The sequence below is a fragment of the Cotesia glomerata genome, linkage group LG7 (assembly GCF_020080835.1).
Source record: "Cotesia glomerata isolate CgM1 linkage group LG7, MPM_Cglom_v2.3, whole genome shotgun sequence".
Lineage (NCBI taxonomy): Eukaryota > Metazoa > Arthropoda > Insecta > Hymenoptera > Braconidae > Cotesia > Cotesia glomerata.
The window spans coordinates 855272-881702 of record NC_058164.1 but is presented as its reverse complement, the minus strand read 5'-3'; the positions used below and the strand labels follow the sequence as shown (position 1 = coordinate 881702).

Below are 26431 nucleotides of genomic sequence, written 5' to 3'. Positions count from 1 at the left end.
GTACTTGATTTTTAGTTCATCTCGTGATATATTTTTATCGATTATTGTACTAAATAAAAAAAAAAAAAAAAAATGCATGGAATTTTAATTTGAATCGTAAAAGGTCGCTCGAAAAAATCTAAACTAATGCACTAATAAATTGAAAAAAATTATGAGCGACCTTTCAAAATTCAAATTTTGAACTGAAATTTTCAGAAACTTATTATTTTTTAGTCTATAAAATTATACCGTAACGAGAAAAAAAAATAAAAAAAAAAAGTTCGATTTTTGACGATTTTTGAAATTTAAAAAAATTTGGAGCGACATCTTAAAAATTTTTTTTTAAGCTGTCCTTTGGAGAGAGCTCTTAAAACATCAAAAACTAACATTTTTTCACTCGAGACTTAAAAACAAAAAATAGTCGGTTTTTGCGCCACCCTAATATATATATATATATATATATATATATATATATATATATATATATATATATATATATACTCCCCTATACTCTTCTAATATAAAATATGATAAATGAAAAAAAATAAAAATATGCAAAATTAATTTAAACATATTATCAACTTGGTGAAAAGTTTTTCATATTTTTTTTTAAACATAATCTTTATAATAGTAAAGAAACAGGGGAGTATATATATATAATATATAATAAAATTATGTAAATGTAATTGCTGTTTTATCTTTTATTATCCTTTCGATAACAATATCGAAAATTATCAGCAAGACAATTTATTGATTCAACTCAAATCAACTGTAATATTTTACGCTGTTAATTTTGTCTTGATTAATCAGATTAATTTGTTAATCATTTTTTATCACGACAATTTAAAGAATAATTTATGAATAAATTATATCACTACTACAGTAAACTTCCGCATATCCGTATGCCATACATTCAAATAAAATCTATCCACTTTGTCGATTTTACTATTCTAAAAAAAAATGATTAACACAAAATTCGACAATATTACAAAAACAAAATAAAATATGATCCATCCGGATAAACGGAAATTAACTATATAGTTTTGTGTATTAAAAATTAAGTAAAATTCGGCGATAAAGAAAATTATAACCATTTATATCAATAAAAATTGTAACTTTATTTCATTTAATTGATACTAATACAAAATTACGAGGAGATCTTCTTGGGTCAAACTCGGCCCTGAGTAACGGTTTTAAATGATGTTCAGAAAGGAACAGGAACCTGTCCAAGAGAACAGCAATTTCAATTAATGGCGCCAACATCATCCGTAGAGCCTCGAAAGCAACAACCTCCTGCCATCTATCCAAGTGCTTTCTAACTTCCTCGCAGTTATAATCACTTTCGAGTATTTTTTTATCATCATCAAATTTAGCAGTCGCTAATTCACAATACCTAAAAACGTAATATATTTTATTATTTTGAAAAAAAAAAAAAAATACTATTAAACTCACCTTTGAAATGTCATATGTTCATTGACTTTAACACTATTAACACGGCCATGGCGCATTATTAAACCGGCTTTTCTAATCAATAACATCTCCAACATACCTCGATAAGCGTGTACTTTCAAATTATTATAATCACCGGTTTTCATTTTATCACAATAATTTTCTACTGCATGACAGGCTACTTCTAATGCCGCATAACTTAGGTAATTATTGCTTTTACTTCTCAAATAATTACTCAATGGATAACCCAATGAATTTCTTTCTCCGCTAACATACAAAAAAAAAACATTACGAATCATTCTACAACTGAATCTAGCCCTCTAAAAAATTCTTGACTTACCTAGTAGTCAATTTCATGTAACAACACCCAACAATAGTGATAAATTTAACATTTGGCTGCTTTACATAGAGCTTCAACAACGTAACTGCTAGATCGCCACAAGGATGTAGCCCAATGAACCCAAAGCCTTCTTCAATAGACTTCCTTCCAAAAGTACTTTCAAATATCTCATTAATATTTTCAATCAAACTTTCATTGCTCGAGTCCTCTTGACAAAGTTTTGCGCATAAATGATACGAAGAGCGTGAATTAAAATCCGGCAGATGTTTTTTTATCGTTACCAAATATTCAGCGTCATACTTGTTCGCCAAATCGGACAGCTCCTTTGTTTGCTCGACACATATTACAGATAAATTGTACTTGTAGGACAATTGTCGCGCTAAATGCCCCATTCCTGCTCCAGTGTCGACAATGCACTTGCAATTCGCTAAATAACAACATTTAGCACAAATCTAATTGAAGAAATAAATATTTAGCGTATAATTTTACCAAAAATAAGGTAATTATTAATTTACAATAATTACCTCGGAAAATTTATCAATTTCATATCTTTTTTTAATTTTTATATGCTTGGTAAATAAATTTTTGTGTCTGCAAGCTAAATCATTCTTTGGAATTTTAAAATCTGAATTTTTTAGCTTGCGATAATTCCATTGGGCGCAAGAACAGACAAATTTAGTTTCAGGATCGTTTGTAGGATTGCGATCAATTGTCAGTAATTTTATCGATTGTTTTAATGCAATCAATGATAGCGGCCATACTTTTTTACTGCAAAAATTTCCAATTAACTTTTATTCCTACAAACTATACAATAATAATAAGCGACATCGCACCTTTGAGGCTCGTCGAGCATCCACGAGCCCAACTCTTGTATGGAAATGGTTTTGAAAAAATTTCTCCACGAGCTCGGCAACTTCGACCACAAATCATCTTGATAAAAGTCCTGAATATTAGACATCAAACATTGTAATTACAAATGAACACAACTTTAGATTAGATATTCTATATATTCTAACCAGTTAATATCTGATTACATAAAGACAACCGTTGGATTAAGTACTTGTCTATTAAATATAAAAATTATGTGGAGGTATTATATGTGTGTAACTTTCATTTCCTAGACTAACATTGATGATAATTTTAAAAATTGCCGCGGCGCTATTTATGGTTCGTAATTAAACCGCCCTCGCGCTGCTGTCGCCAGCTTGCATAAACAAACAGAACCTGTTTGTCACACTTGGATGAAACTCCAAAGATTAAATTTAATTATTTTAGATAATAAATAATTCTAAAACTTACAATGATGTAAGCATCGAGAATCCAGCCGTGAATTTTAAGAATTTCAAAAATATTATCCACTACCCTTCTTACACCCAGACAAACGTCGCACGTGCACATGATCATTACTTTGGCAAAATACTAGACATGGCGGCTATACACGTGTATAGTCTTCATACTTAACTGCCATTACTGAATCCCGCAAACATTCAAATTTCTTTTCCGGTTTTCTTACTGTAAAAAATTATTCAAATTAGTAAAACACGCAAAATAAATTCTTAGAAGTATAATAATAATAAATAAATATATTCAGTGAATTTTTCTTCCTCGATCCAATTAGATGGTAATTATAATTCGCGGGTGATACGTAAAATTAATATTTAATTTGAATTATTAGCCGATGTTATATTATTCAGACATTAAATGTAGTACAATCTGTGACTTGTTTTTTTAATGACTTATCACCAGTGAAAGTATATAAAGTAAATCGTTGTGAATGTCTTTCATACGGATGAGCATATTTTTTATTTAGCTTAAACCTGTTTTCTCTTACATTATCGACGGTTTAAAAAATATTTACTCTAAAGAATAGCGCATAAATGGCAATTATTGGTAATAAAGATCTTTCGAAGTTCAATAGGAATAATTGATCAATCTTGATTAAAAATCTAAATGTTTGGTTGATCGAGTGGAATAAACTCCGCGGAATTGAAGGATATTAAAGATTTTAATCTTTATTCTTAATTGTTTAATGAGTTAATAAAATATTTACAGAACCTATGAAACTCGTCTATTTTATTGATTAATGATGAAACGTAGTACAGTTTCTGCGTTCTACTTTGCAACACTTTCACTCTTCACCAGTTACGTTATCCTCGTTTAGTGTATAAATGCAGCATACCTCCTACAAATTCATACATGATCCAATAATTAAATCTTGAGTTTATTTAATTTTTACTTTTTTCATTAACACATCACATTCCAGTGAGTTAAGCTTACAAAATAACCTGAAAGTTTATAATTAATCTATTTACTTTCATTTTTAAAAATAAAAACACAAATTTAATACAAAAATTTTTGTTAATCTCATCAAAAGTTTAAATTTTATCGAGATTTTTCATTAAAAAAATTTTTTCCCACAATAAAAAAATTCCAAGAGATAAATTGACGAATTCTTTGATAAAAAATTCAAAAAAAATTGTTTTCTCAGTGTCAGTAGAGAGTAAAAGTAAAATTTGAAAGATAAATGAATTTTTAACGATATAATTTTTGTTAAAACATTAATTTAAATTGCTCTTATTAGTCTTCAGACTTAAAAATAAACACCAGAAAAATAAATTTGACATAATTACTTAACACAAAGTTATAATTTCAAAATTATCTCATCCACTAGCCAGCACACAACATACCGCTTTTATATGTCTAATTAAAAAAATAGTTTCATTATCATCCTCACATTTGAGATGGGAAATGAATATTTGGATCTCTTACGCCAGCATAAGTGAAAGTTTATACAAACCAAGTAGGCCGCGCGTCTTCAATCCCTACCGTGTTTGAACGTTCGCCAAATGCTCACACACTCAATGTCGGTTTAATGTTATATTACGGCTGTATATGTACCTACGCTAAGTAGTACTGGTACTATAAGAAGAAGCCATCCAGCCAGCGGCCTTCACAGCCTTCATAATCTTTACAAGTAAAAGCGAATAGCGCACAAATACAAATAAAAGTCATCCTATAAAACGCTGACGCTCAAATTCCACCGGAAAAATACCTCAATTTTTTAAACACACATTTCACTGTGAATGATAATTCATTCATTTCCTCTTAATATATAATAATGTAATAAAATTATATCGCCTTCATCTTCATATTTTATTCATATGAATAAATCTGTGTGTCGGGATCGGGCTTAGCTCGGACCTCGGACATACAAAAAAAAATAAATTTCACCTTTACCTTTCGATCCAAACCTCGTTACTCATCTCAATCAAATCTAATAATAATTATCAAGCAATTACATTACCATAAATAAAATATTTGAATTGCTTACTTATCTTATGGCATTACTGTGTTTAGAGAACAAAACTAAAAAGTAAATTACAGCACTCGAACGTACTACTTTAATTTAATTGATAGTTTTTTTTTTTTTTTTTTTTTTTCTCAGAAGCCTCTCTGCTTTTATAACTGTTATTTTTGAATTGTTTATCGTACAATTAGCCGTACGGTACGGGTGAGAGGTGAAGAAAATTACTGTACGGGCTACACTTGTATTAGCTCCATATGAAAATCTCAGTGTTAGTCTTATCCACTTTACCTTTAAACTAACGCACACTTAATTATGGACTTGTTTAAATCGCAATTATATCAAACTATCTTTTAATCTTTATTTTTGAAATACTTTCGCATTTTTATTGCCCATTTATTTTCGTTTGTTTGCTTTATTTATTTCATTAACTTTCCACCTTTTTGCCAGATCTTATCGTCCTATTTATTTTTTACCTTATATATGATAAATAATAATAATATTATTATTTACAATAAATTTAAAAGTTTATAGTTATGTGAGAGGGTGAAAATTATAGTCTAGAAATTTTAGTTTGAGGGTTCAAGATACGGTAGTTGATTGAACGACTTTTTTTATAGAAAATTTTATCACAATTTTCTACAACAAAGGATTCTTATAATTTTTTTTACCTTCAATATTTTATCCAAAATTAGAACTTTAAACTTTTAAAAACTACGGATAAATTCTATAACTTAATTTTTAAACTTTAAATTCAAATTCTGAAAAAATAAAGAGATTTAAGCGAGAATTTTAATTTAAAAGTTAAGCAATAAAAATTTGATTAAATTAACTAATTTTTTAACTTTCAAATATTAATAATAAAAAAAAGGCCATTCGGCAGCCGAAATGGAAGTAGATTTTTCAAATAAAAAAAATTGATTTTTAATAAAATAATATAATAACACTGATAATGTATAACTTAATTCATGAATTAAAAACAAAATTCAATAATAAATTTAAAACTATTTACAACAAATTTTGGAAAAAAAATTATCTTGTGGAGAAAAAGTTTCTCAAATATTTACCAAAGAATTGCACATATTATAAGATTTGAATTATAAATGTCCAAATTTTAAGTAACTGCTGAGAAACAACAGTTTTCAAGTTAATCAGAATTTTGCAACCGGATAAAATTTTAGTTGAAGAAAACAATGGTTAGAACTAATTTGTAACATATTTACTGACAACCTACCCGAAAACATTACACAAAAGACTGATCAATATCGTAATAATTGAATTTACATCATGATTAAGCTATGATGTAGACAATAATTCTAAAACGGCTGCAACAGTAAAACTGTTTCATTAAACGAACTCTAAAAGGAGGAATATTGAGGCTACTACCACTTCTAAGTAGTGAAAATTGAAGCTTATTAAAAGAGCTTTACGATGCATTTTACCGAATTTCAATATTTTGTCTAGTTCAGTAATTATACTAAGTTGAAGTAGTAAAAACATCAATTTTTACGATTTTCAAAATTTAAAAATCCTGTCATTTCCAAATTACTCGCCCGATTAAGCTCATCTTCAAACTTAACCTTGGTCTTGATCGATAGATAAAGCATGCTGAGTTTGAGAAGAATCGGTCATAAATTGAAAACGCTATCGTGCTGACAAGCCGCGTTATATCGTATAAATATATATATATAAACTTTTGAACTATATATATTTCCTGACTCAGCTCGACAAACTAAGTCAGAAAATAGCTAAATTTTTCAAAAGTTGCGCCATGAGGACGGCTGCAATAGTTAGATTTTTATAAAATCTACTAATAATAATATTTAATGAAAAATGACCGAAAGCATATAAATTAAAAAAGAAGGTATATCTGAAGAAAATATTGGAATTTTTGTCGGCGAATGACAAAAATAAAAATAGAATTAAAATGTTAATTTAAAAGATGGGACGAGAAAGTATTTTCAATAAAAGAAAAGTCGTATAAATTAATTTTTGATTCATAGAGCCTAAATATTTAAAAAGAAAATATTTAAAAGCGTGTGTACTTAATAATAATTTTAAAAAAATAAAAGTCAGAATTTCGGCACGGTAGGATACGAATCACACCCTCGGGCAATCGGTATTTCTTGTAAACGACTCTTCCTGGACTGGAAAGTATGTACTCTCTCCTGAGGTCACCCGCCTGCAGCGCGTACATATATCTATATATATACACTAAAGACGTATATTTATACATATATATTCTCATCCTCATCATTATTTCAATGATACTTGACCACACGTTTTTCCCAAACAATATACACACTTATTGTCAAATAGAAAGTGAATTTAAAATTAAAATATTATTTTAAGCTTCTCTCCAAATAAATCTATCAGCATACACCGATTAACTTTAAACTTTATTTACCACACACCGTCAATCTAAAACCTCTAACAAAACAAATTACAATTACAATAAAACTAAATAATAAATAAATCGAAAGTGACATCCTATCCGAGATCGGTCTGAGGTTAAAACACGGTAATACTTTTCCCGTCTCAAGATAATTTAAATCATCATCTCTGCTCCTAACACCTATACTTATTATATGAATAAAATGTAAAAGTGTAAAGTTAAATGAAAAAAATTTCTAAATCATCTTACTTAAAATTACAACACTGGCCTATAATCCGTAATCCGTAATCTGTAATCTAATGTGTAAAGTGTAAGGTGTAATGCGTAATGTAATCTAGCGTTCTTTCTTAACTAATAAAGAATGTATGTACATTTTAATAAGTTGGATCATAAGTACAAACTTTTAATAAACAACCAACACATAGAGCATAATAACCAAAAGCAGTGTAATGCGAGGTGAATAGAGGAAGGAAGAAAAAACAGTGATAACATCATTCACTAACCAGAGAAAGGTATCGCGAGACGTCTGCAATATTAGAGAGGAAGCATCGGACACACGATAGTAGTGGGAAGAATTATACCAGACCAGGGAGAAGTGGACTCAGTAGACCGATCACTTCTCAGTCCTCAGTTCCTTCACGCCGCTTGTCTCGCTCGACATCCACCAAAAAACGCGTACCGGTGCTTCTAATATGGTTTTTTAATATTCAATTTTAGTCGTGATAAATTGAGTTAGTTTTTTTTTTTTTAACTCTATTCAGTGATTTTTTGTTTAACAACATGCGACTCTCAGTGGTAATTATGTTAATGTTTTAACTAAAAATTTTTAACTAAAATTATTACCGTATATTCTTGATTAGAAACTAAAAAAAAAAAAACAAAGAGACAATAATAGTAATACGATGATACACATTAGAAACGTATAAAAGAAACTTATTTAATAAATTCTTGACACGACTTAACGTAAGACCAATAGAATCGTCTCTAACGCGGTTTCTCCATATTCGGTACACTTGCATTACATCGAAAAACTATTTTTTACATCAGTACATTCTATTAAACGCATAGAAGTAATCGAGTACCGAGTAATGAGTTTCTCATCAAGGATATCTTCTTTTTGCGATTTACTTTCAAAATATTAGGTCATAGACTTACAACAAATCAAAATAATTATACGAATTTTTAGATGGTGATCGCGATCATGGTCGCTGTCGCGATCGTGGCCGGGGCCGAAGACAAGAACCGTGGAAAACGGCAACAAGTGTACTTTACAAGAAGGGCAGGCAGACCACCACCTTATGCGGTGCAAATGGAGCCGATAGTCCAGTACTCTCAGCGCGACCCGCTTTACAACCCCCTTGCGAGCTCCAAGAGCGACGACGATTTTTACCACGACGAAACACTGGGTCACGCCCCGGGTTCTTACGGCTCAGACCCAGAGCCGATTATCGAGATAATCATCAAGGAGTCGAATGAATCCTTGCCGACCTCTCTTCCACCGGTGTTGCCAACGACCAAGCCCACTAAGGAGCCCATACAGGTGTTTTACGTAAAGTACGAGAAGAAAGACCAGGGGAACGGCAAGTCCAAAGTTATCTACGAGAAACCAGTACCCGCTTTGACGCCCCACGAAGACCACGAAGAAATAAAGTCCGACAATCAGTTGACCGAAAAAACTGAGTACGTTACCCAGAGTCCGCTGCTGAGCGAGCCGTCGACGACTTTAAGGGCAATTATCAGACCTGACAGCGAAGTTTACCATTCTGACGGCAGTGGGATCAAGATAACTTTCGGCTCTGATAAACTCCCGCCCAATAATCATAACAAGAGAAGTGATAGGGACAATCCCAATGCTCACCCTCAGTTGTATTTAAATTCGTTTTCTCCTTCGCCGGCAATTTCGCCTAATAAGAGACCGTTCGGTCAGTTTCCGGCGATTCAATCCAATCATCGGTTGCCGCAGTCTCCTGTAACATTTCCTCAGCAAAGAATAACTTCGTTTCCCCAACATCAACAGCAACAACAACAACATCAACATCAACATCAACATCAAACACCGCAGCAACAACTCCCACCGAATTTCTCGCAGCCTCAATTCCAATCACCGCCGCTAATTAACGTGCAACGCCAGCAACAAAGACCGGCTATTACTATTCAAGGCCTGCCGGAAGTTCAGCAGCGATTTACTTTTCAATCGTTCGGCTCTCCAGCACACGGTATCAGAATAAATCATCCACAACAACCGGGCTTCCCACCGGCTGTTTCTGTTTCACATCAGAGTTTGCACTTGCAAAATCAGCCCCACTTTTCTTCTGGACAGAGTTACTCCAATAACGAGCAATCGCAGTCGCAGCAGAGGTACCAGCAGCAACAACATCAGCACCAGTTGATTTATAAACAGGAACAGGATAAAAAGTATCAAGAGTTGAAACAAAGGGACCACTTTCGGCAGCAAGAACTTCAGAGGCAGCAGGAGCAGCAAAGACAGCAGGAGCAGCAACGACAGCAGGAGCAGCAACGACAGCAAGAACAGCAAAGACAGCAAGAACAACAGTTCCAAGAACGACAGAGGCAACAGCTTGAACAGCAGAGGCTTAAACAGCAGGAGACCAAAATTAGAGAGTTTAATCAACAGCAAGTTAATTACAACAGAGTTCAGCAGCATCAACAGCAACTACGACAACAACAGCAGCAAATTCAACAACAGCAGCAGCAAATTCAACAGCAGCAACAGCAGCAAGAAAAACAATCGGAAATTTTGAGAGCAGTGCCAAAATTAGAACAGCATTATGCAATCAGAGAAAATCCTCTTCATCCAGGGCCTTTTCCGCCCAATCCACAACAAGTACATCCAACACAGTTCTCTCAGACGACTCAAAACAGCTTTTCAACTCGCCAACAACCTACTGCAATAACTATTCAGAAACAAACACTGCTAAGTCAGACCAGCGGTTACATTCCCAAGACAAACAGCCAAACCCCGGCTCCAAAGTTCCCTAATCAAAGTCAAAAGGATGGATTCAACTTTGGCCAAAACATCCAGTCTCAGCAGCCGTCGTCTCAGTACCAATCGATCTGGGGCCAGCCGATCATCAAAGATCCTAAGCAGAAAATCTTCGCAACTCCTCTGCCAAAAACCGAAAACTCGCTCGGACCGTCAATCCCGAGATTCGCAGCAGCTTCTCCTTTGCTTCAGCCTACGCCCACAACTCCCACAACGACCACGACTCAACCCACCACAGCAGCTCCAACCACAACGACACCCAGCCCGAAAAACGAGGCGAAAATCCAGCAGAACATTGCGAATTTGCCGGATGAAGTGCCGGACGATATTAGAGATCAGTTGTTAAGTTCTGGAATCTTGGGAAACGCGGATATTCAAGTTCTTGATTACGACAAGGTCGGAGATATCCCGATCGAGAATTTGCCGCCTGAGGCGCTCGCCAATTTCTACGGTGCCGGAGGTGGTGCTGCTGTGTCTGCCAGCGCGCCGATTCCGTCGATCGCTAAGAAACCCAAGATTATTGATGATGGAAACACCAGTAATAACAAAAATAGTTATAATAATAACAACAACAATGTCGTGATAAAATCTAACAAGGCGGTGACAACCACCACCAAAGTTGAACAGGCTACACTTAAGCCCGGAGGTGTGGAAATGAAAGTAGTACACTTCGACCCCAATACGGCACAAGGCCAGGCTATTGCAGATCAGCACATACGAGATGACGCTACTCATCTCAAACCGGTAAACGTCGTTGCTTCTGGTGATGATAACACCCAGTACAATCGGTACTTGCCGCTGAAAGTAAGCGGGGCGTCTTTTCCGATCCCCGACGTTCCGGAATTGAAGGACCGGAAAATTTCGAGTGTCGTCGTTCTCGCTCCAGTTGACTACAACTTTCGCGACGAAGAACAGAGATTTGGGAAGAAAATAAGCGAACCTATGCCTGCTAAATTTTTGGCTGGCGACACCTTGAAGCAGTTGATTAGAAAACCCACCGCGGAAAACTACAAAAAGTGGCTGGAACAAGAAAGCCAGACCGAGCCCCAGAAGCAGTCGGTCGTCTTATTGGTAACGACGTAAGATTTATTCAATTAGTTCCTCTTAGTGCGCTTCATGCTTGATTTGGATCTTTCGTTTAAATTAATTGGCTAATTAATTTTTCATTTTCTTGCTTTCAGGCCGAAAAATCAAAGCAAAGGAGATAAAGAAATATTCATGTACGATGTCAGCACCCAGGCCGTCAGCAAGCTGTCCGGAGATTTGTCTTCGGCGTTCGTGGATGCTGCTGAAAGCAATTCTGAAAGTCCCGAGTCTATTGACGATTCGTCTTTTACATCTTGATTTGGATTTGCATAATCTGAAATAGCGTGTAAAAGATACATAATAATTATTTATCCTGACAACTGACGTTGAATGGCCATTGAATAGTAATTGAGACACATGTTAAACTCACCGGATTCATTTATTTAGCCATTCGAATACAATGAGAGCTTGTCAATGTCTACTAGACATTTTATTATCCGCGATATTTTAAAATATTATTACCAAGTATCTGTAATTGAATGGAAAGGCGATTAACACACCACGCCATTTAATGTCCCAGTCTCTATTCCTCTTTACTTATGTAGATATTTTTCATTTCTATTAATTATTATTATTAATACTTATTTTAATTATTAAATATGTATATACGCTTAACGATTTTATACGATATTTTTTTTTTTACAAAATAAAGCTATTTTTTCATATAAATTTATTGAATCAAAATTAACAGACATTTGTCAATTTTTTCCACTTTTAAGATAGCTAAATTATTTTTAAAAAATTACAAGTGCAAATTTTTCTTTTTATTGTTCATTTGTAATTAAAATTTTTTAAATTGACAGATGTCTGCTAACTTTAGTAGTATTTAAATTATTAATTTTTCCTATCATACTCGACTGTGATTTTTTTTCATTTAATTTTATAGCAATTAAATTTTTATAAAAAAAATTCCACATGTGAAAATTAATAAAAATTTCAATGAAAATTAAGTTTGCCGACATTTAAAAATTTTTTTCATTGAAAAAAATAATTATTTGTAAAAAAACTAAGTGTAATTTTAAAAAAAGTATTTTTTTGTTCCAATTTAATACTTTAGTGATATAAATAAAGTTAACATTTTTGATTTTTTGATTTTTCGATGTTTCGATTTTGCTTAATTTATTTAATTAGAACTAAAAAATATTTTTAAAAAATTGCATTTATAATTTTTTAAATTTTTTACTAATGAAAAAATTTTTTTTTAATGATTTTGTAATAATTTTTTTAATAAAAAAGTTATAAAAATTTTTAGAAATCGGCTAACTTTATTTTCATACTTTAATATTATAAAATTTTTGAAAGCATTTTTATAAGTGTAATTTATTTGTTACAAGAACTTAAAAAATTAACAGCTGTCAGGTAGTTTCAACCTTAAAAATAACGAAAAAAACAGAAAAATCCTTTAAATTAACATTGTGACCAACTTAAACTTTTACAAACCTTCTGACAGCTGATTAAAAGTGTTGTTTGTGTTGGTAACGCAACAGCTGCTGCAAACAGCCTTCACTCTCCGTGCGCAGTCGCGGTAAAGGTCTTTTAACACCGAGAAATTTATTTCTAATAATTGTAAATCATTAAATACTTATTATTAATTAAATTGACAGCAAGTGAATTATTAAAAAAAAATGTTTTTTTAATTTTCTAAATAAATTACTTTGCAAATTTTATTTGGTTAATTATTTGAATTAAATTCTGTAAATGTATTAAGACCTTTAAACATTACCGACAATCGCCGAAAGTGCCCGAAGCAATTGAATGACGTCACGACCCAAGGGAGAAAGATAAAAGAATAAAAAGTGTAATTTATTGTAGTGTCGAAAAAAAAGTACATAAATCTTTACACGATTAAAGGATCGTGCGTATAAAAAATAAATACATTTAAATAACAAACCATGGCATACGCTTATTTGTTCAAGTATATTATAATCGGCGATACAGGTAATTATTTATTATTTATATAAACTAAAAAAATATGTAATCCGTTATTATCGTAAACATAAAATGGTTGATAGATTTTCTTAAGTTGCTTTTACGCCTGGTGTGACAGCTATGTTTTCATCAGGGCTTACGTACTAAAAACTTTCTTTAAGGATATTTTATTTTTCTCCATCTGAATTATGGTAATTGCTCATTACAAATAATTGTGGCATTCATTAAAAATTACATATTATTTTTCAACTTGTTATTAAACACTGACATCTTTTTGGTTGCTTCATCAAATCATTACCATAAATATTGATACAGTTACGAAAAATTTGTTATGACTCACTCTATTGTCTATTGTCATTAGAGCGTAGTAATGTTTTTATTTTATTTTAATTAAAAAGAGAAATTCATGTTACAGATATTTATCGGAGGGTTTTATTTTTGTTTGTTCAAGAATAATCTATGTTTTTATTTTGGTTCGTGTTACAGGAGTTGGTAAATCATGTCTTTTGTTACAATTCACTGACAAACGTTTCCAGCCAGTCCATGACTTGACAATTGGAGTTGAATTTGGAGCTCGTATGATTACTATTGATGGCAAACAGATTAAATTACAAATTTGGGATACGGTAATCATTTTTTTTTTATAATTTTTTAATTATAATCTACATTATTAAGAGAATAAGAAAAATTTTGTATCCAGGACAGTCCTATGATAAAATCGGTTTTTTTTAGTGAAATTAAGTGTCATTGCAAAGATCTTGACTTAGTCCCTTTTCAAGGTTTCTCTATCTCTAGATACATAATTAAGAAATGACCTTGTATCTTGTGAACTATTGACATTTTTAAAGATATAAGCTCATCCTGATGTTACACTCATCGAGACCTTTCATTTGAGTACCCACATCAATTTTTCATATATTATATATATTTATATATGCATATATTAAAATTATATATGAAAAATGAAAGCTCTTGATGAGTATATTATTGAAATGAGCTTATATCTTTAAAAACGTCAATAGTTAAGAAAGTACAGTGGAATTTTACAAATATCTTATGAAATATTGACATTTTTAAAGATATAAGCTCATCCCGATATTGCACTCATCGAGTCCTTTCATTTGAGTACCCACATCAATTTTTCATATATTTATATATATATCATATATATGTATATATAAAAAATATATGAAAAATGCATGTGGGTACTCAAATGAAAGCTCTTGATGAGTGAAACTTCGAAATGAGTTTATATTCTTAAAAATATCAATAGTTAAGGAATGATATTGTATCTTGTTAAATAATGATATTTTAAAAGATATAAGCTCATCCCGATGTTACGCTCATCAAGAGCTTTTATTTGAGTACCCACATCAATTTTTCATATATTTCATATATTTATATTTATTATATATATTTATATATGAAAAATACATGTTTGTACTCAAATAAAAGCTCTTGATAAGTATAACATCGGGGTGAGATTATATCTTGATAAAAGTCAGTAGTTAAGAAAGTACAGTGCAATTTAACAAAAGTCGTCATTTAATAAAGCAAAATTTTATGACAATTTTTTAATGATAATTTTTGTTAAAAATTTCGTCAAATAATTTTCTTATTAGAAAAATATTTTTAAGTCAATTAAAACAATTAGTATTAAAAATTGAATTTTTTTTTAATTAAAATAAAAAAAAATGTATATTTAAAATAAACAGGCAGGACAAGAAGCTTTCCGTTCAATAACAAGATCATACTACCGCGGAGCAGCTGGTGCATTGTTAGTATACGACATCACACGCCGTGAAACATTCAACCACTTAACAACCTGGTTGGAAGACGCGCGACAGCATTCGAATTCCAACATGGTGATAATGCTGATCGGGAACAAAAGCGACCTCGACGCCCGGAGAGAAGTCCGCCGAGAAGAGGGTGAGGCGTTTGCCCGTGAGCACGGATTAGTTTTTATGGAAACCAGTGCCAAGACAGCTGCTAATGTCGAAGAGGCTTTCATAAACACGGCCAAAGAGATTTACGAAAAAATACAGGAGGGTGTCTTTGACATCAACAATGAGGTTTTACTTTATTTTATTTATCGATTATCAATTTCCATTACTCCGTTTAATTTAATAATCAAACTGATTGACAATAATTGTATTCATTGGTTATCAGGCCAACGGAATAAAAATTGGACCACAGCATTCCCCGACCAACCCCGGAGGTCTATCAGGAACCGGCGGTCAAGGTAATGCACCAGGCGGTGGTTGTTGCTAGGGAATAAGAGCCACCTGTCCACCAATAAATTATCCCTCTATCTAAACAAATACATTTGAAGTCTCATTCCTGCTCTTCAATCTTAACTAACATTAATACAAATATAAATATATTAAAATATGCTAATTATTGATCAAAGAATCACCCACTTAATTTCTATTTCTATAATTATTGTTTTTATAAATCCTCAGGTAATTTCATCACAAATTAATCTTTTATTTTCATTGAATGTTATTGAAAATTTTTTGTAATTATTTACAAGTGAGATCAAACCTTTTTTTTGGCCATATTTAGGTTAAAAATTAACATTTTTTTTTATTCTGTTTGTTTTTACGCGATAAAAAATATTGTGAAAGAAAAAAATAAAAATTTTGATAGCTTTTTTACTTTCAGAAATTGGAAAAAATTTTGGCTCATGTTTTTGGATAAAATTATGAAAATAAAGTTAGCCGACATTTCAAAATTTTTTATTGAAAAAATTTCAATTAAACAATTGAAAAAAAATTTCACTTGTAAAAAACTTGAAAAACTATGTGCAATTTTTTAGAAATATCTTTTTAGGTGTAATTTAATTAATAGAAAAAATAAAAAATTTTTAGACGTCTGCTAACTTCAGTGTTATAAAATTTCTATTTTATCTTTTTTTGATATATTTTTTTTTTTCTTCGAAAATACTTGAAAAACGAACAATTAAAAAAAAAATTGAATATCCCAATTTTCAAAAAAATTAATAAATTTTTTAATAAATAATAAATTAATCAATTTATAAATTTTTTTGAAAATTTGTTAAAATTGTGGTAATAAATTTTTTTTTTAAATTGTTCATTTTTTATTTATTTTTGAAAAAAAAAAATATCAAAATTTTCAAAAAAACATTTCTTTGAAAAAAAATGAAAATTAAAATATTAAACCCCACTTGTAAATAATTACCAAATTTTTTCCACTGTTTTGTACATAACTTGCAATCAATTGTAAAATTATTACTATAAAATCTGTATATCATAGTTAACAATTATGTTATATTAATAATAAAAAATAACACTTATAACATAACGCGTGCTCAACGCTCCGTTCAATAAATCAGATTACGTGTTGCATAAATTTGTTACATGAGAATGAATTGTGTTATACAAAAAAAAATAGTAATAAACAATTAAGTAAATATATTTGCATAAAAGTCTACTTAGTTTTCACTTTATAACTTGATGTTAAAAAAAAAAAAAATATATATATATATATATATTAAATAAACAGAGTAAATGTTTATTGAGCAGGAATGACACTAAAAAAAGTTCATGTATATGTAAGATGTATTAATTATATATCTAATTAATTTTTAAATTAATTTAAATAATTGTGAATTATGATATTTTGACTATTTAGATATTGAAACTCTGCTAAAAAAAAAATGCCTAATTTAAGTATGTAACACTTTTATTAAAACGCAGAGTTTTGGTAGTTTTTTTATGTAATCAATTTTTTTTAAACAAATTTTTATTTTCTACGGTAAGAATATCAAGTAATTAATTAATAACTCGATTGATTAAAAGATATCATACTATAAATAACGCAAGTATATAAATATAAATAAATATATATGACAAATGATGATTAAATGTTAAAATGTGCTGGTTGGAATTAACATACGCACATTGTTTGATTGTATTTGCTTTTAAGACTAGTCAAAATAATTAATATCATATATATCTATGGGAAATTAATAATATTAATTAATTAATTAATTACTTATGATTATGATTATTATTATTATTATTATTATTAATGTAATATCTCTATGTTTCCTTGGGACTTTCATTTTTAAATTAAGACTTATAGGTACAAAAAACGTAATGGTGGATATGATGTGAAATTAAAAAAAAATTTTTTTAAATAAGGGAAGTTAAATCTTAACGAAAGCTTTTATTAAGACAATTACTTTAAATTTAATTAAAAATAAACTTGGTATTTGATATATGCTTATATATATTTAATGTACATTAATTTAATAAATATGTATATCAAGAATAATGAAAATATTTTTTTTTTCTCAATAATTTACAAATTTTTTAATTTTTTCCAAAAATTATTTAAATAAAAATTGTATTTTTAATTTTTTTAAATTTTTAAGTATCAATTTTTTTCATTTTTGTCAATTTATTTCTTTTTTTTAATTTTTTTTTAACAAATTTATTTTAAATAAAAATTGCATTTTTAATTTTTAAAAATTTTTAAATGTCGGCTAACTTAATTTTCATATTTTTTTAACTTCCCGCTAAGAAAATCGAAGATTTTCAAAAATCGGGAAGTTATTGTTTTCACCCTGTTTTACGAAAATCGGACCAAGTAGATTTAGAGAAATCGCAAAAAAACTACAAAAAAAATTTTTTTCAAAAGTGGTTTTTTTGGAATAACTTTTAAACGGCTTTACCGATCGATTCCAAAAACTAATCAGTTCTTAAGATAAAAAAACCACGTCGATCGCTGCCAGTCCGGTAAAAATCGGTCGATTCGTTCGTGAGTTATCGTTGACGAAAGGAAACCGAAAAAAGTGTTTTTTTCGGAATTACTCCGAAATTTTTCGTTCTATCAATTTAAACTTGAAGATTCTTCATGAAAATTAAAAAACTGCGTTGAATGCCACCAACCGCGTGAAAATCGGTTTATTCATTCAAAAGTTATTGCGATTTGAAAATTCAAAAAATAGTGTTTTATCAAACTTCTATCAAACTTTTGAGCTCGAAGAGCTCAAAAACGTGATAAGTGCAATTTTAAGCGTTTAGGTATAGAATTGGCGGGAAGTTAAAGGGATGACCTTCAGGGTCAATCGTTTTCCTAATTTTTTTGTACTAATTTATTTGTCAGAAAAATTGCAAAAAGTTATTAAATATCTGCAAAATTATTTTTAATAATTTAAAATAAATTAAATAATTACCGCCAAAAAATTAAAATTTCAAAATCGACTACAACGACACCAATTTAAAAAAAGAGCGATACATGACGTGTTGCAGTACTCATTACCCCTACATATATATATATTATGTCCTTTTCATAATATACTGCAGCTGATTAGTAAATTGTAGTCGTAGTCAACTAAAAAGATGACAAGAATGATGTTTTTATAACAAACGTGCTCCGTTATTATTTTAAATATCTAAATAAATAAATTAAAAAAAAAAATAAAGAATTAATAATTCCGTGAACGAGTTTACACTTTTTTTACTACGTGTCAAAAGTTATAAAAGTGTTGAGTGAGGACTAATAATTTAATACAACAAATAATTGTTATTCATCGGCATTTAAAAACAAGTGTTGAATTATCTGTGGACGCCATGATGGTAGGTGGAACCTGTTATCACTAGTGCCCGGTTTTGCATTTTTAAAACATAGTTTTTATCTAATTTATTTTTTACTGTTTTATTAAAATTTATTAATAAGTCCCAAAATACTTTTAATAAACCGGAACCGCTGGATTTAATTATTTAACTCCAAAATGTTGCAGGACGGAATCTGTGATAACGCTGACATCTTAAATAGTACTCCTCCTAAAAAGGTAATTTATTTATTTATTTCTGTCAATTGTAGCTGTATAATATAAAAAATTGTTTATTTATTTTGATAATAAGTAAGTGGATAATTATTTTGGAAAAAAATTGAGTGTTTTTGATGGCTCGATAATTTTCAGGTTATTCAGGCCGACAATGTTGACCTGACTGACAAGTCATTGCAAGTTGACATATCTGACGCGTTGAGTGAGAAAGATAAAGTTAAATTTACAGTACATACTAAGACAACATTGCCGGAGTTTCAAAAAACTGAATTTCTTGTTGTTAGACAACATGAGGAGTTTGTTTGGCTGCATGATCGATTTGAAGAGGAAGAAGAGTATGCTGGTTACATTGTAAGTTTTTATTATTATTATTATTATTATTATTAGTAATAAAATATGGCATTAAATTTAGCTGTCACTTGACAATTTTTTTAATTTTCTTTAATAAATAAATTATGGCAAAAAAAATTTTCAAAAAAATGGACTTGTGGAAATTTTTAATAAATTAAAAATACAATTTTTTAGAACAAATTTTCTTGTTAAAAAAAATTATCAAGTGACAGCTAAATTAAATGTCATTATGAAATTATAAAGCATTTAAAAATTTTTGATTTTTTAATCAATAAAAATTATAAGTAGAAAAATATTTTTAAAAAATTGCACTCAAAATTTTAAAAATTTTTTTTTAACAATTTTTTTAAATAAAACAATTATGAAAATTTTCAGATGACTAATTTTATTTTCATTTGTTATTATTATCATTTTTATCAGAGCTATTGTTATGATTGAAATAATATTAAGTATTGTTGAAATAATGAAAAAAGCAAACATTTATTTGTTTTTGATATTTTAATGATTTTTAAAGATTTAAATTAGCAAACAGCTGACAATTTTTTGAATTTTTAGAGCTAATAAATTCTGAAGAAAAAAAAAATATTTTATAAAATTCGCACTTTTAACTTTTATAAATTTCTACATATAGATTATTTTTGATAAATATTGTTCATTACAATTTAATACTTATAAAAATCTGAAAAATTGTAAGATGTCTGTTAAATTCAGTACCATATCTTTGTTATAATATCTCATATAATTTCAAATCATTTTTACCTTGAACATGTCATTATTTAATGAAGAAAATTCAACATATCTCAAATTTATCATCGTAAATAAAAAATAATCAATTTTAATTTAAAAATTTAAAATAGCTTTTAAGATGATTTAAATTATGCAAAAATCAACGATGTAAATTTCTTCTCGTAACATTTAAATAAGTAATAAGTAATAAGAATAACCATCATAATGCAAGGTGACATTATAGACAGTTGGTTAATAATTTATTACTCCTAAATGTACAAACGGTGTTTTATTAAAAGCTTGATTTAAATTTAACAAATGACAGGTGCTAAATCATAAACTTTTGAAATATTAATATTTTAAATTCTATTTTCAATTTAATATTTTCGCTGATAGCTGACAGTTTTACAATTTTGCTTGATGTAAAAAATATTAGCGAATTGAAGTTTAATAATTCTACCACAAAGCCGAAATTTAATTATGTGTGATCAAAAACGAGATACTGAATAACTTTTTTTAAATGAATCCACTCTGCTGAAAACTGACGAACTTTATTGGAAGCCTGAATTAGCTTCTGATACATTCATAATATTTATAAATTCAATGCATAAATAATCAGCCTATATAAAAATGGCCTACTTTTGAACGGAACACATTCATCATGATCTTAATGACATGCTTTTCACATTTCAGTTTAAATATAAAATAATGCATTATTTATGAAATCAAAGTTCATATTATGTTGATTGGAGCCTCACGTTTAACGTTCAATAAAAATATATTTTTATCATTTAAATAATTAAAATTTAAAATTTTAGATTCGATATTTTATAAATTATTTATTCCATTAGAAATAATTTTATCCAGAGATATTTTCATCAACTTTTATCAGATAAATTATTTTTAAAAATCTATTTTATGAAGCCCCAAGAAATTGGCGAGCCAAAATGGGTTAAGTTTCACTTAAGCGCTGTTATAAATTTAATATAAAAATCTTATATGTATAAATATGGATTCATAACTTTAAAAAATAATTTTATTTTATCAAATAGATTCCGCCGTGTCCACCAAGGCCAGATTTCGATGCGTCGCGTGAAAAATTACAAAAACTCGGCGAAGGAGAAGGAAATATGACCCGAGAAGAATTTACTAAAATGAAGCAAGAATTAGAAGCGTATGTACTTAACTACCAAAAAAAAAATTTTAATAATTAATTAATTAATTAATTATAAATATGATTTTAATTACAGCGAATACTTGGCGACATTCAAAAAAACAGTCGCGATGCACGAAATGTTTCTGACCCGGTTGGCTCACCACCCAGTATTCCGAAACGACCATAACTTGCGAGTCTTCCTGGAGTACGATCAAGACTTGTGTGTCCGCGGTAAAAATAAGATCGAGATATTCGGAGGGTTGGTTAAATCACTATCAAAAACCACCGATGAATATTATTTGTCAGCTACTGTAAAAGATGTTAATGATTTCTTCGATCAGGAGCTTACATTTTTACACCTGTATCATAATAATTTAAAAGAAGCTACCACTCGCGCTGATCGCCAAACAACGAAGCACAAAGACGTCGCCGATTCTTATATTAAAATTTCTACAAATTTACTGCAGTTGGCTACTACCGACTCGGGGAAGTTAGAGAGGTTTTTGACCAAGATTGCAGAAACTTTTGAAAAAATTCGCGTTAGTTTTTTAATAATTGTCTATATTACTAGAAAAATAAATAATTAAGAAATGACCTCGTATCTTGTAAACTATTGATATTTTTAAAGATATAAGCTCATCCCGATGTTACACTCATCAAGACCTTTCATTTGAGTACCCACATTAATTTTTCATATATTTATATATATTATATATATGTATATATGAAAAATGCCCCGACATTACACTCGTTGAGACTTTTCATTTAAGTACCCACATGCATTTTGACATATTTTTCATATATACATCTTATATCTTTAGATATGCTTATATCTTTAGATAGAGCTTATATCTTTAAATATGTTAATATTTCACAAGATATTTGCTAAAATAAACCGTACTTTCTTAACTATTGACTTTTTTACAGATATAAGCTCATCCTGATGTTACACTCATCAAGAGCTTTCATTTGAGTACTCACATCAATTTTTCATATATTTCATATATATATATACATATATATAAATATATAAAATATATGAAAAATTGATGTGGGTACTCAAATGAAAGGTCTCGATGAGTGTAACATCAGGATGAGCTTATATCTTTAAAAATGTCAATATTTCACAAGATATTTGTTTCATTGCTCTGTACTTTCTTAACTATTGACATTTTTAAAGATATAAGCTCATCCTGATGTTACACTCATCAAGAGCTTTCATTGGAGTACCTATATGCATTTTTGATATATTTTATATATATATATATATATATATATATATATATATATATATATATGTATATATGAAAAATATGTCAAAATGCATGTGGGTACTCAAATGAAAGGTCTCAACGAGTGTAATGTCGGGGTGAGCTTATATCTTTGAAAATGTCAATAATTAAGAAAGTAAAGTACAATTTAACAATAGTCTTTATTTTCTAAAGCAAAATTTTGTTTATTTATATTTTACAAGTCACGGCACTCACACAGTGTCTGCAAGGTCGCTAGTTTACTAATAATTAATTTGATGATATATTTATTTATTAATTTTAAATAATTTTACAGAAAGTTGAGGGCAGAGTCGCTTCCGATGAAGATCTCAAGCTATCAGATACGCTGAGATATTACATGAGAGATACTGCTGCTGCGAAACGTCTGCTTTTCAGACGATTGAAGGCTTTACACGCTTACGAAACTGCTAATCGTACATTAGAAAAAGCTCGCGCTCGTAACAAAGATGTTCATGCGGTAAGAATTTTTTTATTAAACTTTTATTTAATACATATGTATACCTTACGTCCATTAGAGTGATTAATAATAAAAATAAAGAATTTTCCGAGCTGTATAAAATTAATAACCAGTGCATGGGGTTTTTGTAACACTCTCGATACATTAATAGCATCTACACTCGCTTAACAGGGTAAAATGGTAAAACTCATGAATTATTTAGTAGATAAATATTTATTAAAAGGGTTAGTAAGTAATTATTATACTGAAATTTATTAATAATTAATTTTTCCTGAATTCCTTCAGGCACTGGAGGTTGCTGAGGTGTGTGTACTTACTATAAGTCTAATGCATCGTGATTAAATATATATATTTTTTTATTATTGCTTTCTATGCATTCTAAGTACCCATTAATCATTAATCATAATCTGTATAACATATCATTGTCATACAACAGCTTTAGTTTTTGTTTTTTTTTTTTTTGGCATGAACATTACATTAACAAATTTTTTATAAAGTAAAAAATGTTTGTTTAATAAGGATTATATTTATGTAGGCCGAAAAAGCACAAACTGAAGCTTGCGAAAAATTCGAACAGATGTCGGACAAAGGAAAAGAAGGTAATGTTTTTTAAACAGTAATTAACTAATTATTTACTATGACATTAATTGAGGTTTAATAAAAATTATGCTAATGATGATCATTTTAATTATAGAATTAACAGACTTCAAAACTCGGCGGATAGCTGCTTTTAGAAAGAATTTAATTGAATTAACTGAATTGGAAATTAAACATGCAAAGGTAAATATATTATTATTATTATTTAACATTTTATATTATTAATTTGATAATAAATTTTTGCTTTAAAACTTTTGTAATCTATATTATTGAGAGAATAAGAATTCTCACTAATAGTCAATTTATGATGATTATTTAGGCTGCGTTCGAAAATACCTTCTAGGTACATAATTAAGAAATGACCTTGTATCTTGTGAACTATTGACATTTTTAAAGATATAAGCTCATTCCGATGTTACACTCATCGAGACCTTTCATTTGAGTACCCACATCAATTTTTCATATATTTCATATATTTATATATATTATATATATGTATATATGAAAAATATATGAAAAATGCATGTGGGTACTCAAATGAAAGCTCTTGAAGAGTATAACATCGGGATGAGCTTATATCTTTTAAAATATCATTAGTTGACAAAATACAATATTATTCCTTAACTATTGATATTTTTAAGGATATAAACTCATTCCGACATTACACTCATCGAGACCTTTCATTTGAGTACCCACATCAATTTTTCATATATTTATATATATTATATATATGTATATATGAACAATATATGAAAAATGCATGTGGGTACTCAAACGAAAGCTCTTGATGAGTGTAACATCGGGATGAGCTTATATCTTTTAAAATATCATTAGTTGACAAAATACAATATTATTCCTTAACTATTGATATTTTTAAGGATATAAACTCATTCCGACATTACACTCATCGAGACCTTTCATTTGAGTACCCACATCAATTTTTCATATATTTTATATATTTATATATATGTATATATGAAAAATATATAAAAAATGCATGTGGGTACTCAAATGAAAGCTCTTGATGAGTGTAACATCGGGATGAGCTTATATCTTTTAAAATATCATTATTTAACAAGATACAATATCATTCTTTAACTATTGATATTTTTAAGAATATAAATTCATTTCGATGTTTCACTCATCAAGAGCTTTCATTTGAGTACCCACATGCATTTATTATATATTTTTCATATATACATATATATAATATATATATAAATATATGAAAAATTGATGTGGGTACTCAAATGAAAGGTCTCAATGAGCGTAACATCAGGATGAGCTTATATCTTTAAAAACGTCAATAATTAAGAAAGTACAACACAATTTAACAAAAGTCATTATTTAATAAAGCAAAATTTTATTTATTTATAATTCACAAGTCACGGCCGTCACATAGTGACTGCAAGATTGCTAAAAATAATAATAATATTTTAAAGGCTAGATTCATTATTATTATTTATACGTAATTAAATATCAGTTTTAATTAACAAAATTTCATTCTAACAGACACATGCCGACTTGCTCAAAAAATGTTTACTAGTACTGCGAGAGGAATAATTTCGTAACAATAACTTCATGATGTGGGTACAACTTCACTTATGCTACATAAGCACTTGACAGGTGCATTTATTTGATAATAATTATAATAATTATATATTGTAAAGTATATTTTTTATTTCTAACTTTAAATGATCTATATATCTTATAAAATAATAATAATAATAATTAATATTGCGAGTAATTAGATTCAAGCAAAAGAAAGACTTTTTTACAATCATTATAGTAAAAAATTTATTTGTTAGATTATCAATCAATTTTTTATTTTAAATCAACTATTGAGTGTATGAGTATATATATATACATATATATATATATATTGTAAAAAAAAATAGAAAGCATTTTTTAAAGTTATCAATTAATAAAAAAAAAATTCCAATGAACACTTAGTTGTTAGAATTTATTAATATGTATTAATTATTATTATGATAAAATACTTTATTAAATTTTTTTAATTTAGAACTCTTTATCTGTAATAAATAAAATTTGTATCTATATATATATAAATATAAATATATATTGGATTATAATAAAATAGTCAAAGATAACAATCGATTGTTATTTATTACTTTATTTATTTCATATTTTAATTAAATCAATAACTCAGTAAAGATAAAATGAAATGGTTACATTTGTTAGTCGCTATAAAATTAAATTAAAAATTTAATTAAATAAATTTACGTGAAGGGGGATCAATTTTTATCTTAAATATATCACCAGACATTTTACTTATAATTTATATATTTAAATTTAAATTAAATTAATTATAAAGCTAACGAAATATGTACGTGTGTTTATTATAGATCAATACCTACGCAGTAATTAAATTGAAAATATAGAGAGGGTGAATAATAAATCGGTATACTCAGTTTCATACATTTTATTGAATTGAATGGCTCTTTTTTTTTTCTATGATACATGATTGCAGACATATACTGAGAAATTTATAATTTTTTTTTTAAATTGTAAGGATCATTTAATCGTT

At 28.8% G+C, this 26431-nt stretch overlaps 4 protein-coding genes across 11 annotated transcripts; 3 read left to right on the top strand and 1 right to left on the bottom strand.

The window, feature by feature from the left end:
* Window positions 1-1078: 1078 nt before the first annotated feature.
* LOC123269362 (protein RRNAD1-like) lies at window positions 1079-4683 on the bottom strand. Of its 6 annotated transcripts, none has more exons than XM_044734988.1 (7): window positions 4566-4654; window positions 3824-4053; window positions 2602-2711; window positions 2293-2536; window positions 1769-2220; window positions 1432-1695; window positions 1079-1372 (listed from the first exon to the last, which is right to left on the bottom strand). In XM_044734988.1, exons 3-7 carry the CDS (start codon window positions 2619-2621, stop codon window positions 1102-1104), a joined length of 1251 nt encoding a protein of 416 aa, XP_044590923.1. In that variant the 5' UTR covers window positions 2622-2711; window positions 3824-4053; window positions 4566-4654; the 3' UTR covers window positions 1079-1101. The 6 variants fall into 6 exon arrangements, with proteins under 6 accessions (XP_044590923.1, XP_044590924.1, XP_044590922.1 ...); XM_044734989.1 differs by having other exon boundaries at window positions 4503-4588; XM_044734987.1 differs by lacking the exon at window positions 3824-4053 and having other exon boundaries at window positions 4566-4683.
* Window positions 4684-8102: 3419 nt separating this feature from the next.
* LOC123268752 (putative mediator of RNA polymerase II transcription subunit 26) lies at window positions 8103-12064 on the top strand. The gene is made up of 3 exons (XM_044734103.1): window positions 8103-8262; window positions 8654-11550; window positions 11653-12064. The coding sequence occupies exons 1-3, from the start codon at window positions 8248-8250 to the stop codon at window positions 11813-11815; spliced, it is 3075 nt and encodes a 1024-aa protein (XP_044590038.1). The 5' UTR covers window positions 8103-8247; the 3' UTR covers window positions 11816-12064.
* Window positions 12065-13287: 1223 nt separating this feature from the next.
* On the top strand, window positions 13288-15812 carry LOC123268753 (ras-related protein Rab-2A). Its single transcript, XM_044734104.1, has 4 exons — window positions 13288-13495; window positions 13973-14112; window positions 15202-15558; window positions 15656-15812. Exons 1-4 carry the CDS (start codon window positions 13450-13452, stop codon window positions 15755-15757), a joined length of 645 nt encoding a protein of 214 aa, XP_044590039.1. The 5' UTR covers window positions 13288-13449; the 3' UTR covers window positions 15758-15812.
* A 2998-nt stretch (window positions 15813-18810) lies between these two features.
* On the top strand, window positions 18811-25667 carry LOC123268363 (sorting nexin-6). 3 transcript variants are annotated; one of them, XM_044733353.1, is made up of 10 exons: window positions 18811-19092; window positions 19257-19307; window positions 19440-19655; window positions 21434-21555; window positions 21632-22076; window positions 23104-23286; window positions 23572-23589; window positions 23822-23885; window positions 23981-24066; window positions 25396-25666. In XM_044733353.1, the coding sequence occupies exons 1-10, from the start codon at window positions 19087-19089 to the stop codon at window positions 25444-25446; spliced, it is 1242 nt and encodes a 413-aa protein (XP_044589288.1). In that variant the 5' UTR covers window positions 18811-19086; the 3' UTR covers window positions 25447-25666. The 3 variants fall into 3 exon arrangements, with proteins under 3 accessions (XP_044589288.1, XP_044589289.1, XP_044589286.1); XM_044733354.1 differs by lacking the exon at window positions 23572-23589 and having other exon boundaries at window positions 18814-19092; window positions 25396-25665; XM_044733351.1 differs by lacking the exon at window positions 18811-19092 and having other exon boundaries at window positions 19248-19307; window positions 25396-25667.
* The last annotated feature ends 764 nt before the right edge of the window (window positions 25668-26431 follow it).